The sequence below is a fragment of the Mesoplodon mirus genome (assembly GCF_964341445.2).
Source record: "Mesoplodon mirus genome assembly, chromosome: 15".
Taxonomy (NCBI): domain Eukaryota; kingdom Metazoa; phylum Chordata; class Mammalia; order Artiodactyla; family Ziphiidae; genus Mesoplodon; species Mesoplodon mirus.
The window spans coordinates 62,806,176-62,820,439 of NC_138991.1; the positions used below are offsets into that span (position 1 = coordinate 62,806,176).

The window sequence follows — 14,264 nt, forward strand, 5'->3', positions numbered from 1 at the left end:
TTTATGCTTACTTTTTATGTGGCATATCTTTTTCCATTCATTTACTTTCAGTGTATCTGTGCTTTTATATTTAAAGTGATTGTTTTATAGACAGCATATAATTAGGTCTTGCTTTATCAATTCTGACAGTCTTTGCCTTTATAATCAAAGTGTTTAGTCCATTGACCTAAAATGTAATTATTGATATAGTCAGATTTATCTCTACCATTATGTTATTTGTCCCCTCTCATTTTTGCCTGTCTTCTAGCTTTCTTGTATTCTTTTGGATCAAGTAAATAGTTTTTAGAATTCCATTTTAGTTTACTAATGCTTTTTTAGCTATACCTCTTTGCATCATTTTTTATTGGTTACTCTGGAGAGTGTAATGTTCATCTTTAACTTTTCATAGTCTGTTTAGAATTAGTATTGTAATATACCATATAAACTAAAAGCCTTGCAACTATATAGGTGCATTTACTCCCTCCACACCATCCTTTATGTTACATTTGTCTTATGTATTGCCTGTACATATGTTGTAAACCCCACAAGATAATGTTTTAATTTTTGGTTTAAATTGCTGTATATATTTTAAGGAAATTAGAGAAAAATTCTTTTGTGTTTACCTAGGTTATCATTTCTGATGCTCTGCATTCCTTTTTGAAGATCCAAGTTTCCATTTCATATCATTTACTTTCAGCCTGAAGAACTGTAGCATTTCTTTTTTTTTTTTTTTTTTTTTTTTTTTGCGGTATGCGGGCCTCTCACTGTTGTGGCCTCTCCCGTCGCGGAGCACAGGCTCTGGAGCGCAGGCTCAGCGGCCATGGCTCACAGGCCCAGCCGCTCTGCGGCATGTGGGATCTTCCCGGACCGGGGCACGAACCCGAGTCCCCTGCATCGGCAGGCGGACTCTCAACCACTGCGCCACCAGGGAAGCCCCTAGCATTTCTTTTAGTGCAGATATGCTGTTTAATACTTAAGATGTTGTACCATTGTCTTTCAGCTTCCATTATTTCTGATGAAAAGTTAGCTGTCATTCAAGTTATTGTTCCTGCATGTAATGTGTTGTTTTTCTCTGGTTGCTTCCAAGATTTTCTCTTTTTATTTGGTTTTCAGCAGTTTGATTATGATGTGCCTAGGTGTTTTTCTTTGATATTATCTTGCTAGTGGTTCATTGAACTTTTGAATCTGTAAATATATGTCTTTGACCAGCTTTGGGGGAATTTTCCAGTTATTATTTCTTCCAATGTTTTTTCTGCCCTATTCTCTTTCTCCACTCCTTCTGGGACTCCAATTACATGTATGTTAAACTTATTTCTGTTGTCCCACATATATCTGGCACCCTGTTCATTTGTTTTTAATCTGTTTCGCATTGAATAATTTCCGTCAATTTATTTTGAAGTCCATAGACTCCTCTGTTGTCTCCATTTGGTTTTTAAGCCTTCTAGTTAATTTGTAAGTTTCAGACATGGTATTTTTTTTTTAACTTCTTTATTGGAGTATAATTACTTTACAGTGGTCTGTTAGTTTCTGCTGTATAACAAAGTGAATCAGCTGTATGTGTACATATACCCCAATACCTCCTCCCTCTTGCGTCTCCCTCCCACTCTCCCTATCCCACCCCTCTAGGTGGACACAGAGAACCGAGCTGATCTCCCTGTGCTATGCGGCTGCTTCCTGCTAGCTACCTATTTTACATTTGGTAGTGTATAATGTCCATGCCGCTTTCTCGCTCGTCCCAGCTTACCCTTCCCCCTCCCTATTTCCTCAAGTCCATTCTCTACATCTGCATCTTTATTCCTGTCCTGCCCGTAGATCTTTGGAACCATTTTTTTTTCTTTTTTTTTTAGATTCCATATATATGTGTTAGCATAAAATATTTGTTTTTCTCTTTCTGACTTACTTCACTCTGTATGACAGTCTCTAGGTCCATCCACCTCACTACAAATAACTCAGTTTTGTTTCTTTTATGGCTGAGTAATATTCCATTGTATATATATGCCACATCTTCTTTATCCATTCATCTGTCGGTGGACACTTAGGTTGCTTCCATGTCCTGGCTATTGTAAATAGAGCTGCAATGAACATTGTGGTACATGACTCTTTTTGAATTATGGTTTTCTGAGGGTATATGCCCAGTACAGACATGGTATTTTCTGTATGTAGAATTTCCACTTGGTTCTTCTATTATAGCTAGTCTCTGAGATTTCTCATCTTTTATTTTGAGCATATTTTACTTTATGTCATATAGTATTGTTATAATGGCTGTTTTAAAACTCTTGTCTTCTGATACCAACATCTGGATCTTCTTGGCACCAGTCTCCATTGACTGACACTTCTCTTTAGCAGGGGTTGCATTTTCCTGATTCTCTGTATATTGAGTAACTTTTTATTGCATCCTGGACATTGTGGATGTTGCCTTGTGGAACCTCTGGATTCTGTTATATTCCTCTGAAGAGTAGTTGTTGTTTTAAAGGTGGGTATTGACCTGGTTGGCCCCCAGCTGCAAACACTTTCTCTTAGGCAGCAGCTTGACTTTTTTCCTTAACTGGGCTGCTTGCAGTTGGCCCCACATATGCATGGTTCAGGAGGTCAGCCAGAGACTTAGAAGAATTTATTCCCCAAATTGGGGGCTCCCTATCTCTGACTCGCGTTCCTGGGATTTCCTCCCTTCACTTTTCATATTCTGTGGTTTTCCAAATCTCTCCTCTGGTTCTTCAGGCCAGAAAAGTGCACATTGTGTGTGTTTTCTCTTAGAGTTTTAGCCACCCCTCATTGAACCCACCCTCATTCTGTGCTGTTCCTTTCTTCCAAATACCTTCTCTCCAGAATCTGCCTGCTTTTGTTGATTCTCCAGAGCCTTCAGGTAGTCTTTTTGTTGTTGTTCCTGTGTTCATGGTTGTTATCAGGTTTGGTTGGTAGGATACACCTCAGCCATACAGGAAGTGGCACTGTGTATAATAAAGACGAAAAGTGAAATTGCTGTTATCCATATCACACTTGAGAAAATGGGAGATTGCCCATTTGGAATATGTAATTCCAGAGAAACAATCAGCATATTTCTCATAGCTTAAAATAATGTGTCTGTATCTAAGGTACATAACTTAGGATGCCATTATGAAGCAAAACCATAGTAAGAACTATGGCTGATATATAAGAAAGATTTTTTTTTTCTTAAGAAAACAAAGCAAAAGAACATACCCATTGTGTTTTGTTTTTTGTTTTTGTTTTTTGTTTTTTGTGGTACGCGGGCCTCTCTCTGCTGTGGCCTCTCCCGTTGGGGAGCACAGTCTCGGGACGTGCAGGCTCAGCAGCCATGGCTCAGGGGCCTAGCTGCTCCACGGTATGTGGCATCTTCCCAGACCGGGGCACAAACCTGTGTCCCCTGCATCGGCAGGTGGACTCTCAACCACTGCGCCACCAGGGAAGCCCACCCATTGTGTTTTGACTCATGTGCCTTCCTTAGCAGGCCCCTATTGGCAGTTGCATTTTTAATTTATGCTTACTAGTTAAAATGGCCTTGTGGATCACTACTGCCATCTGTTGGCTGATTGAATGGGCTTCTGATTGAGTATAGTGATATTTATGCTGATAAAAAGTTTCATGATTGTAAAAAAAAAAAAAGGCTGCTTCTGCCTCAGATGCTTTGGCATACAGAGAAATATGTTTGTTCTTGCCTTCAGAGAGTTTGATGCTAAGAAATATAAGCTTGTTCCTGCCCTACTTTGGTGAGATGTTATATATTAAGAAAAAGTTAATAGTAGAAGAAATGCCACAAGCTGGCTTGTAACAGCAGTTTTAATTTAGTAGCATGGAAAACAAGTGCTCTGAATTCATAGTAGGGAGAGATTATTGTGTACTGTGGTGGGGGGTGGGAAGGCCTGGTGGCAGAGCGGACCTTACGCTGGATCCTGAAGCAGGTCAGATGGAAAGAAGTTGCAGGTAGAGGAAGCAGCATGAGCACTGGCAGGTGTGTGTGTTGTCAGATTCAAACTATCAGTGCTTCCCATTCTGTGACCCCAAACCACCAAACAGATTAATACTAAGACATTGTAGCTTGACACTGAGGTTTGTGGTTTTTCCTTTAGGGTGTAGGGGGAACATGAGGACAGATACTGTGCAGATAGTGTGTTTGTATCTGGTTCAGGCAGACTTCCTGCACTATTGGTTTATTCTTAAAATTACTGTAGAAAGTTCAGTTAACCTGAAATCAAATCTGCTCTTGATAGTGCTGTTGATTAATATAATCTTGGAATATAATGGAAAGTCTTAAAATTGTGGTTGAAAATATGGATTGCTTATTTTTTCCCTTTTCCCAACTCTGAGGACTTATATTATTCCCATAATAAACAACATATTAAATCCTTTCAAAAGTATTGTGAGTATTAAGTGGGGAAAAAAGCAAAAGGAATAGGAAAAATAAGACATGGGAAAATTGTGTTTAATCTTGGAGCAAGGAAGTCCTTTACAAACAGAAGACTAATTTCCTTAATATATAAAGAGTTCTTACAAATCAATAAGAAAATAGAAAATGATCAGAGGATATCAACAGCCATTAACATAAAAGGAAATAGAAAATATTTTAAAATGTGGATAGGTGCTCCATCTTGCTTATAATGAGAGAAATATAAATGAAAACTACAGTAAAATTTTTACCTGACTGATAAGCTAAGATCCAAAAGTTTTATAACATTACCATCTTGGCAAGAGTGTGGGGTGATGCACACTCTCATAATATTGATGGTGGGAATGTAAACTGATTAAGTTTCTGAAGGGTGAGTTGGCTGTGTTGACCACAGTTTAAATTGGACATAACCTTGGACCTGATGATTCCACTTCTCGATGTGTACTCAAATGTATACTTGTGCATAAATGAAATGACACATGTATAGGAATATTCCTTAGGGTCCTCTTTTTTGTTTTGAAATATTTTTTACTTTTCAGAGATGTTATAAAAATAGTACTCAGTCTTCCCTTCCCCTTTCCTTAATTTCCCCTAATATTACTATCTTTCGTGGCCATGGTATAATTATTGAAAACTGTAATAACAGTGACACAGTAGTACTAGGTAATATGCCGGTCTTACCTGACTTTAGCTGGGTTTCCCATCCATGTCCTTTGCTGGCCCAGGATCCTCCATCCTGTACTTGTGTCTCTTCAGTTTGTGTTTGTCTTTCAGCACCTTGACACTTTTGTGTATATATATTTGGGTTTGTCTGGTGTTTTCTTATGATTAGATCGAGATGTGGTTTTGGCGAGAACACAACAGAAAACAGGCTGTGCCCTCTCACCCCACCAGGATGTGCACCAGGAGTTGCAGGATGTGGACACATCTCATTCCTGATGATGGTGACTGCAGTCGCTTAGTTAAAGGTTATCTGCCACTTACTTCACTGTAAAGTACTGTTTCTCTCTTTGAAACCAAGAGAGGGGATTCTTTGAGATTCTGCAGATGTTCTGTTTCTGGTGAACGTCCAGTCAACAATCTGTACCTGTCACAGCTATTACTGTGCTTGCCTGATGGTGATTGTCTATTTCCATCATTCCTTATACATTTACTAATTGTAATTCTACTACAAGGAAGAGGTCCTTTCTCCTCCATTTATTTATTATTTATGTAGGTGTGGACTTATATTTATTTTGTTCACCAGCTGACAGTCCCCCACTGTCATTATGTTGTTGCTCAGGTTGTCCTAGATTTTGCCACCAGGAGCGCCTTCCGCTCAGAGCCTGTGCCCTCTCGGCATGTCCCATCATCTGTGAGTCCTTCACTTTCTAGCACCACAGGTATTCTGGGCTCATCTGGTGTGTTCTCCAGTGGCCTCGATTCCTTTTATTGGAGAATGGTATTTACAAACCAAAGATCTGGGTGCCAGGGAGGGTGACCACACAACCCAGTTTGCCCAGGATGAAGGTGTTTCCTGGGATGTGGGACTTTGGAGTGGCAGGTCCGAGACGGGTGCTCTCCCTGGTGCCAGGTGTGCCCGGACAGAGCCAGGAAGTATGCATGTGTGTGCACTGTCACACACGTGTATGCACCTCGGTGTTTATTTCTACACTGACACTGATGCATCCATTTGCAGCACAGCACAGTTCACCCTGGCCTCCCCCTGCCCTTTCCTGACTCCTTTCTCCTGACTTGAGTCACAGTGTACTCACTTGCTTGATCTTAGTATATACACAGAGCAGTTTGAGAATTGCTACTGCTTCTGCTACAGTAATAGTATGCTGTCCTTTTTGAGCCCAGCTTTACAATATACAGTTGACCTTTGAACAATACAGTCTGAACTGTGAGGGTCCACTTATTCGCGGATTTTTTTCACTAGGTAGGTACTGCAGTACTACACAATTTGCAGCTGGTTGGAATCCACAGATGTGGATATGCTTGTGTTGGAGGGCCAACTGCAGAGTTATACCTGGATTTTCAACTTCACGGGGGGTGGGGCAGAGGGTTCTGTGCCCCAACACCCCCGTTGTTCAAGGGTCACCTGTGCAAAGGTGACCCTTTTTTTTTTCCCCAAGTGCTCTTTTCTAAAGTCACTTAGGTTCTTTCAGGGCAGTTATGTTACTCATAATATAGTAGTGCACATTTGTTACTGTTTGTATTTAGTTTTATGTTCTCCACGCACCCTGGTTGCTCTTAACTATTTACTTTTTGGGTATGTGAAACATTACCATGGTTCTAAGAGTCAGAGGGAAAAGAGATACTCAGAAATGCACGTTCCCCTCAGCTCTGCTACGCCATTCCCAGCCTTCTTTCTCCATTCTTTTCCCACACATCTGTTACGGGTCGAATCATGTGTCCCCCAAAAGATGCTGAAATTCTAACCCCCAGGACCTGTGAATGCGATCTTATTTGGAAGTAGGGTCTTTGCAGAAGATCAAGTTAAGATGAGGTCGTTAGGGTGGGCCCTAATCCAATATGACTGTGTCCTTATAAAAAGGGGAAATCTGGACGCAGGGGCAGACACGAGCAGAGGGGAGACGATGTGAAGACACAGGGAGAAGGTGGTCACCTCTAAGCCAAAGAATGCCTGAGGCTCCCAAAGCTGGGAGAGAGGAATAGAACAGATTCTCCTTCACAGCCTCAGAAGGAACCAGCCCTGCCAACACTTTGATTTTACACTTCTATCCTCCAAAACTGTGAGATGATAAGTTTCTGTTGTTTAAGCTGCCCAGCCTGTGGTGCTTTGCCACAGCAGTCCCAGGAACTTAACAGCCCTTGTAACCAATTTCTCATGGCTTAAATTGTGTGCCCCCAAAAGATACGTTCAAACCCTCACCTGTGAATGCGACCTTATTTGGAAGTAGGGTCTTTGCAGGTATAATAAGATGAGGTCATATTGGATTAGAGTGAGCCCCAAATCCGGTATAACTGATGACCTTAAGAAGAGGGAAATTTGGGCACAGAGGAGACACACATGGGGAACAGAGGACCATGTGATGACAGGGGCAGAGACTGGAGTGAGGCAGCCCCAAGCCCAGGGCTGCTGGCAACACCAGGAGCCGGGAGAGAGGCGTGGACAGACTGTCCCTCAGAGCCTTCAGAAGGAATCAGCCCTGCCAACACCTCAGTTTTCCACTTCTGGCCTCCAGAACCATGAGAGATTAAGTTTCTGTGTTGTAAACCACCTTGTCTGTGGTACTTTGTTACAGCAGCCTTAGCAAAGGAATATACAATCTCATTAGTTTCTCATTTATCCTTCCTGTTTCTTTTGCACAAAAGAGTGGAAACATGGATATTTTCCTGTATCTCCTTTCTTCCATGAAGGGTAAGCATGCAATCAATAGATAACTCTTTATCACTTTGGAGCATTATTTTTTTTTTTTTTTTTGCTGTACGCGGGCCTCTCACTGCTGTGGCCTCTCCCGTTGCGGAGCACAGGCCCCGGACACACAGGCTCCGCGGCCACGGCTCGCGGGCCCAGCCGCTCCGCGGCATGCGGGATCCTCCGGGATCGGGGCACGAACCCGTGTCCCCTGCATCGGCAGGCGGACTCTCAACCACTGCGCCACCAGGGAAGCCCTGGAGCATTATTTTTAACAGCACAAGACTGGAAACAGTTTAAACATCCATCAGTTGAGCACTAGTTAAATACTTATCCATTACAGTGGAATATTATTTGTTCACTAAAAAAGAATAAGCAGCTTTATATGTACTAAAACAGAGTGATCTCTAAGATGTGGTTTTTATTTATTTATTTATTTATTTATTTGGCCGTGCCGGGTCTTAGTTGTGGCATGCAGCTTCTTTTTTAGTTGCGGTATGACGGATATAGTTCCCTAACCAGGGATCGAACCCAGGCCCCCTGCATTGGGAGTGTGGAGTCTTAACCACTGGACTGCCAGGGAAGTCCCTAAGATGTGTTGTTGATTAAAATATTTATACACAGAAGACTGGAAATAAAAAAGTGTGCCAGCCATAATCCAGTAAACCCTCCCCCAATATGAGAGCAGGTTTAGAACAGTTAGTTCAAGGAGTCTGAAAATGAGAGGAGCCCTTAGCCTCTGAATTGTTCTATTTTGTGTGATTTCTGGTTTCCTTTGGGGCAGGGATGGTTTACAGCTAACCATGAGGAAGCGCAACCTGTTCTTCCCTGATGGGACTGAAAGGCAGATGGCGAGGAAAGGACCATGAGCAGAAGGGCAGGACAGGAAGTGGGGATAGGGGTCAGTTCAACAAATGTATGCAAGTGGAGCGGGTCAGGAGTCCTTCCTCCAGGGCATGGGGCGTCAGCAGGCCTGCTGGACTGGGGAGGAAGGAGGTGAGGTTCCGGAGGTTTGGGGTGTTGCTTAGTGGAGGGCCTGGAAGACCAGCCTGAAGCATTTGGAATTGATGAGGTTGCGTTCAGGAATAAGTCCTCAGAAATCAGAAACAACAAGATGGAATTGGTGTCAGAAGAATAACATGTTGAAATTTAAGGGATGGGTTGCAGGGAACAGTGCTGCAGGCAGGAAGACCTGCTCAAAGGCCTTGGACTGGGAGAGCTGGGGGAGGTCTGGGGGGACAAGGATAAGTGCTTCGTGCATATCACCGTTGGAAGAAGCCTCAGTATGATCCCCTCCTCCCCACTGTGTCCTTTCCTGAGGCCACGTGATAGGGAGTGGTTGCCGATGAAACATGGTAAGAGGAGTATTAGATGTAAGAATTTCTAAAATGCTTTCAGCATCTTCGGGCTTATGTGGAGGCATGGTCAGGAACACCACCAATCCGTGCTTACCGAGCTTTCTGCCCCTCTTCTTCTGGGGGACCTCCCCCATCACGCTGAGTTCTGGTGGCCCAAACACTTTCACGTCCAGAGTAGTGCTCAATGGAGAACTAGAATCCAGAATCCGTCCTGAGGCCCAACCCGGGTCTTGCATCCCTCAAACATCTCTCCTTTATCCCAGTCTCACTGATTTCATTCTGAAGTTCTACCGTACTTTAGAGCAGAGGGTTCCCAGCTTTTGTGGGGAACCTGTTTATGTCTCTAAATGTGGCCAGGAGCGCTGTCCCTGGGAGGGGAGGCAGCGTGGGGTTGCCCACAGTCCACTGGCATCGCTCGCCCTGCATCAGGGCACCAGCTGGGATCACAGGGACCCCAGCACCCCTGCCTGGCCTGGTGCAGACTGCTTGTTAAACCCTCTAACCAAATACCATTTAATTCCAGAAGAAATACCCCAGTTGTGGGTTTTTTGTTTTTGTTTTTTTTTTAAAGCTGTATGGATAAGGTGAACAATACAGTTAGGCCAGAGAATTAAATATCAATATTTAGATTGTTTGGAAATTGAATATTTTCTGAAATGGGGTAGTTTTAAAGGTATTCTGCATAGAGGTAAAGGCTAACATCGTGTTATTTATAAATCCAAGAATAAGCTTAAAGAAAAGGCAGATTTTTATACCTTGTAGGAATGTGGAAGTCAATATGTTGATTTTTAAACCTACAAGTTATTTCTGGACATTCTAAATCATTCCTTTCTGACTGTCACACGTATGTAGTTACATAACAGGCAGCTGCAGTTTGTTATGGCCTAGACTTTCACATGGAGTGTCTTGCATGTCTGACCTGTATCCTTGAAAAGGTCGGGCCTTAAGTACCTACTGAACAATGCCAGTCCCCGGCAAGTGTCTTCAGGGGCTGCTGGTGAGGACTGGCTCCATCCTGCCGGTTAGAGTGGAGGTATCTGCACGTGTTTCTTTTTTTTTTTTTAATATTTATTTAAATTTATTTGGTTGCGCCGGGTTTTAGTTGTGGCAGGCAACTCCTTAGTTGTAGCATGTGAACTCTTAGTTGCAGCATGCATGTGGGATCTAGTTCCCGGAGCAGGGATCAAACCCTGGGCCCCCTGCATTGGGAGCGCAGAGTCTTAACCACTGCGCCACCAGGGACGTCCCTCTGCATGTGTTTCTGTAGCGTCTGTCAACCATACCAGGCTGGGGCCAGCAGTGTCAAATGGAAGGGTTTTCCTTCTTCCCTTGCAGTGGTTTCTTGGTCCACTGTGCTGAGCAGGAAGTTACAGAAAAGCAACTCAAGAGACATTGTGAATCCCCTTCCTGATTGCAAAGTAGAGGGGATCATTCCCTGGTTTGCAGTTTTTAAATACACTAATTAAAAAAACTCTTTGACAGTTTTGGACAAAAAAGGAAAGGAAAAGAATCAGTGAAGATTCTTTAGAAGATGATGAGACTGTTTGAGAACATCAACATTTTAAAATTTGGCTCCCTCTTAGGGGTATTTTTTCTCCCTTTTTCCATGTTAGTTACACCGTAAGAAGACTGGCCAGCCTGTTGTTATTTCCGGCTCCGGGAGGGGCTGTGAGCACTGAGGCATGTGTGGGTTTGATGGGTTTGTGCACGATCTCACTGGGGGACGTAAGTGCTAAGTGATGTCAAAAGGCCCCTGCTCGTTCCTGCGATTCCGCCCCAAGTTCTCATATGTTCTTGGTATTTGCCACGTGTGAGGATATGTTACCAGAACTACGTGCCAAAATACCAGCTAACTGCACAGCATTTGTCACTTCTGATTTCTCCTGGGTTTCACTGGGTCTTTCCAGCAACAGCCTACCTTAAAGAATTCCACATTAGCATCTGCCAGACATGAACAAATTAGGATTTTCTGTTTCTGAAGTCTTATTAACTCTCATTCTTTCTCACGTTTGTCTTTTCAGGAAAACCAGTTCTGTGTCCTTGGAGGCCCCCAGCCCAGTCCTGGAGTCTCAGGCAAAGCCTGGCTTCAAGCTCCCACGTTGGACAGCCGTTCAGCTCCCATGCTGCTGAGGACCGGAAGGAGGAGCCCCTGCACTCCATCATCAGCAGCTCGGAGACCGTGCAGGGTACTGTGTGTAGCTGCGTTTGGGTCCAGGAAGTCTTTGTTGGCTCGTTGCTGGCTCATGAGGGGAAGATTTTGAGGCAGAAGCAATGATTGATAGAGCCACCCACTCGCTTCAGACGATGGAAGGTCTTGGTTGGAGGGAGGGTTCCCCAAAACAATGCCTCCTGCGTTTCCGGCTTCTCAGGAACTTCTGACTTCCATCCTGGCGTATCTTGCCCCCTCTGGTGGTCACCCGTGAGTTCGCACGGGGCCCCTTTAAAGTGGTGATTCACGGCACATCTGCTAATAATCATGGAAGCAGGACGTAAACTCAGTGTTGGCCCCGCGGATGAAGGACTGCACTCCGGGTTGTCCTTCATTCCTGGCAAGTGTGAAAGGCAATCTCCAGAGCCAGTCCTGCAGTGGGTCCATTTCTGGCTTTCAAATGAGACGACAACAGAATATTTGATGTTTGGGTTAAGGGGAGAAGTGAGGTTTTCTTGTTATTTTGCTCTCTAAATGATCAATTTGGAAACCACTGTATTCAGGAATAGAATCCAGGGTCTGGTTGTTAGAGCCAGCTCGCCTCACGACTGGGTAGAGTGCCAGCCTCGACAGCCCCTGGAGGTAGCCCGACCTGAGGCCTGCGGGCTGCGGGGAGGGAGGCAGGTGAGGGCTTGTGCCCTTATGCCCCTTTCTGCGGGGAGAGGGAACCACTGGTTTGTTCCGCTCCCAAGACCCCCTGCCTGAGCCCCAGACACTTGGTTTCTTTCTTTCTTTTTTGTTCGTTGTTTTGAAACATGTTTAAAACTCCTTACCTTAAAGATTTTTTTGAATGTTTTATGTATCATATTCTTCCACGAAAAAAGACATTAAACTTTATTGGTTGTGTCTGCGATTCATTACTAGGTTCTGTTTCCAAACATGAGTTCCAGGCTGAGACAAAGAAGCTTCTGGACATCGTTGCCCGTTCCTTGTACTCAGAAAAAGAGGTGCGGTACCTGCTAATCACTCCCGGCGCTCGCAAGGTTTCTTTTGGCGAGACTGTTTCTATGCTATTCTGGGGAGGTGCCAGCTAGTACATTAGCTGTGAAAATGCATTAAATTTGGACAGGTCCTCATCTTGGCTACCAGTGAGAGTATTTTTACCAAAATCTGTTGGGTTTTATGGATAACTATATGCAGGTGATTCTTTGAGCCAGATTGAACCTGGTTATTAATGAATTTTGCTGATAATTTAGAAGTCCCTCAGGTGTTGCCATGGGGTCCTGCTGAGGTCCATCTCTGTGGTGTTGTTGATGTGCGCAGAGGCCCTGGGTTCACGCCCCTCGTCACCTGGCATCGCCACCTGTGGTCTGTGGGGGTGTCGGGGCTGGAGGAGGAAGACCCCGGCCCAGTGTGGAGCAGAGCAGACCTTTTTGAGGAGATGAAGCTCGAAATGATGAAGCCCAAGGGTGACAGCCATGGTGAACCATCGTTTCCATGCTCATTTTTGCTAAAATGCAAAGAATTTGAGAAGGGTAAAGCACAACTTTCCAAAATGAAAGGACTTTCCAGGGAGTATTTCCAGGTCTCGTCCTGTTAAATTCTATATTCAAATGTCCCTGTGACATCCGGCTTCTATTCTCTTGGGGTCAGGTCACACCTCCTTCCCTCTCCCCATGTGCTGCGTCTGACTGTAAGTGGAAGGTCTGTCGCAGGTAAAGGGCTTTACAAACACGGGTTGGTAGTTGGGTCTGTGGCCCTTTTTTCTCCTGAACATGGTAGGTCTGGTTTGTGATGAGATTAAATGAAGTCAGTGAGTCCTTTGTGGAGTAGAAAAAATATGTTTTGAGGATATTTTGACATCCCTGGGCAAGAGTTGAGAAAGAAGTTGTCTCACAGGGTCCTGTTTAGAATTAACAGATTGACACCTAACTCCAGGTTTGATGTTGAGGAAGGAACAGTAGAGTCAGAGTCGACATAAAGTTGGGTCACGGCAGTGTGATCTAACTTCAAGCATTCTGTGAGCTGCCCTGGAGAAACTGCCTTTGAGGAAAGCAGGACGTCTTTCTGGTTAAACAGTTCTGTGGCATTTCTCCCTCAGCCTGTACCAGTTGCTGCAGATGCTGCTATAACCAAATAGGTCCTGCAGCGTTGGCATCTTCTTTCCATTTCCATAGGTGTTCATACGGGAGCTGATCTCCAATGCTAGCGACGCCTTGGAAAAGCTGCATCATAAGCTGGTGTCTGAAGGCCAGACGCTACCGGAAATGGAGATTCACTTGCAGACTGATGCCGAGAAAGGCACCATCACGATCCAGGTACTTTATCCAAGTGTCCCGACGCGGGGCACGCCACCTTGCCTCCCATGCTGGCGACCGCCAGGGCCTCTCCACCCACTGGGATGGGGGACGGGCTGGGCTGCCTTTTTGTCATGGCTCTAGGCTCCTGGTGACCTGCTGACCACCTTTACTATTAATTTACTATAAAAACACTCATTCAATATTTAGAAAATTTAGAAATTTAGAAAATACAGATAAGCAGAAGAGGAGACGTTTTATTTATTGTTAAATTTTATTGAAGTATAGTTGATTTACAATGTTATGTTAATTGCTGCTGTACAATGAAGTGACTTATACATATATATTCTTTTTCATATTCTTTTCCATTTTGGTTTACCACAGGATATTAAATATATTTCCTGTGCTATATGACAGGACCTTGTTGTTTATCCATCCTGTGTATAATAGTTTTCATCTGCTAATCCCAAACTCCCACTCCATCCCTCCCCACAACCTGCCCCGCAACCACAGGTCTGTTCCCTATGTCCGTGATTCTGTTTCTGTTTCATAGATAGGTTCATTTGTGTTGTATTTTACATTCCACATGTAAGTGATATCATATAGTATTTGTCTTTCTCTTTCTGATTTAACTTCACTTAGTATGATAATCTCTAGGTCCATCCATGTTGCTACAGATGGCTTTATTTCATTATTTTTTTATGGCCGAGTAATA

General features: G+C 43.8%; 1 protein-coding gene across 2 annotated transcripts in view; it reads left to right on the forward strand.

Annotated features, from left to right (window-relative positions):
• TRAP1 (TNF receptor associated protein 1) overlaps nt 1–14,264 on the forward strand; it is a 53,660-nt gene that overhangs the window by 18,814 nt on the left and 20,582 nt on the right. For both annotated transcript variants that reach the window (XM_082644711.1, XM_082644710.1), the window contains exons 2-4: nt 11,125–11,289; nt 12,177–12,259; nt 13,430–13,570. In XM_082644711.1, the coding sequence (XP_082500837.1) occupies nt 11,125–11,289; nt 12,177–12,259; nt 13,430–13,570 (389 nt within the window). The remainder of the gene's footprint in view (nt 1–11,124; nt 11,290–12,176; nt 12,260–13,429; nt 13,571–14,264) is intronic.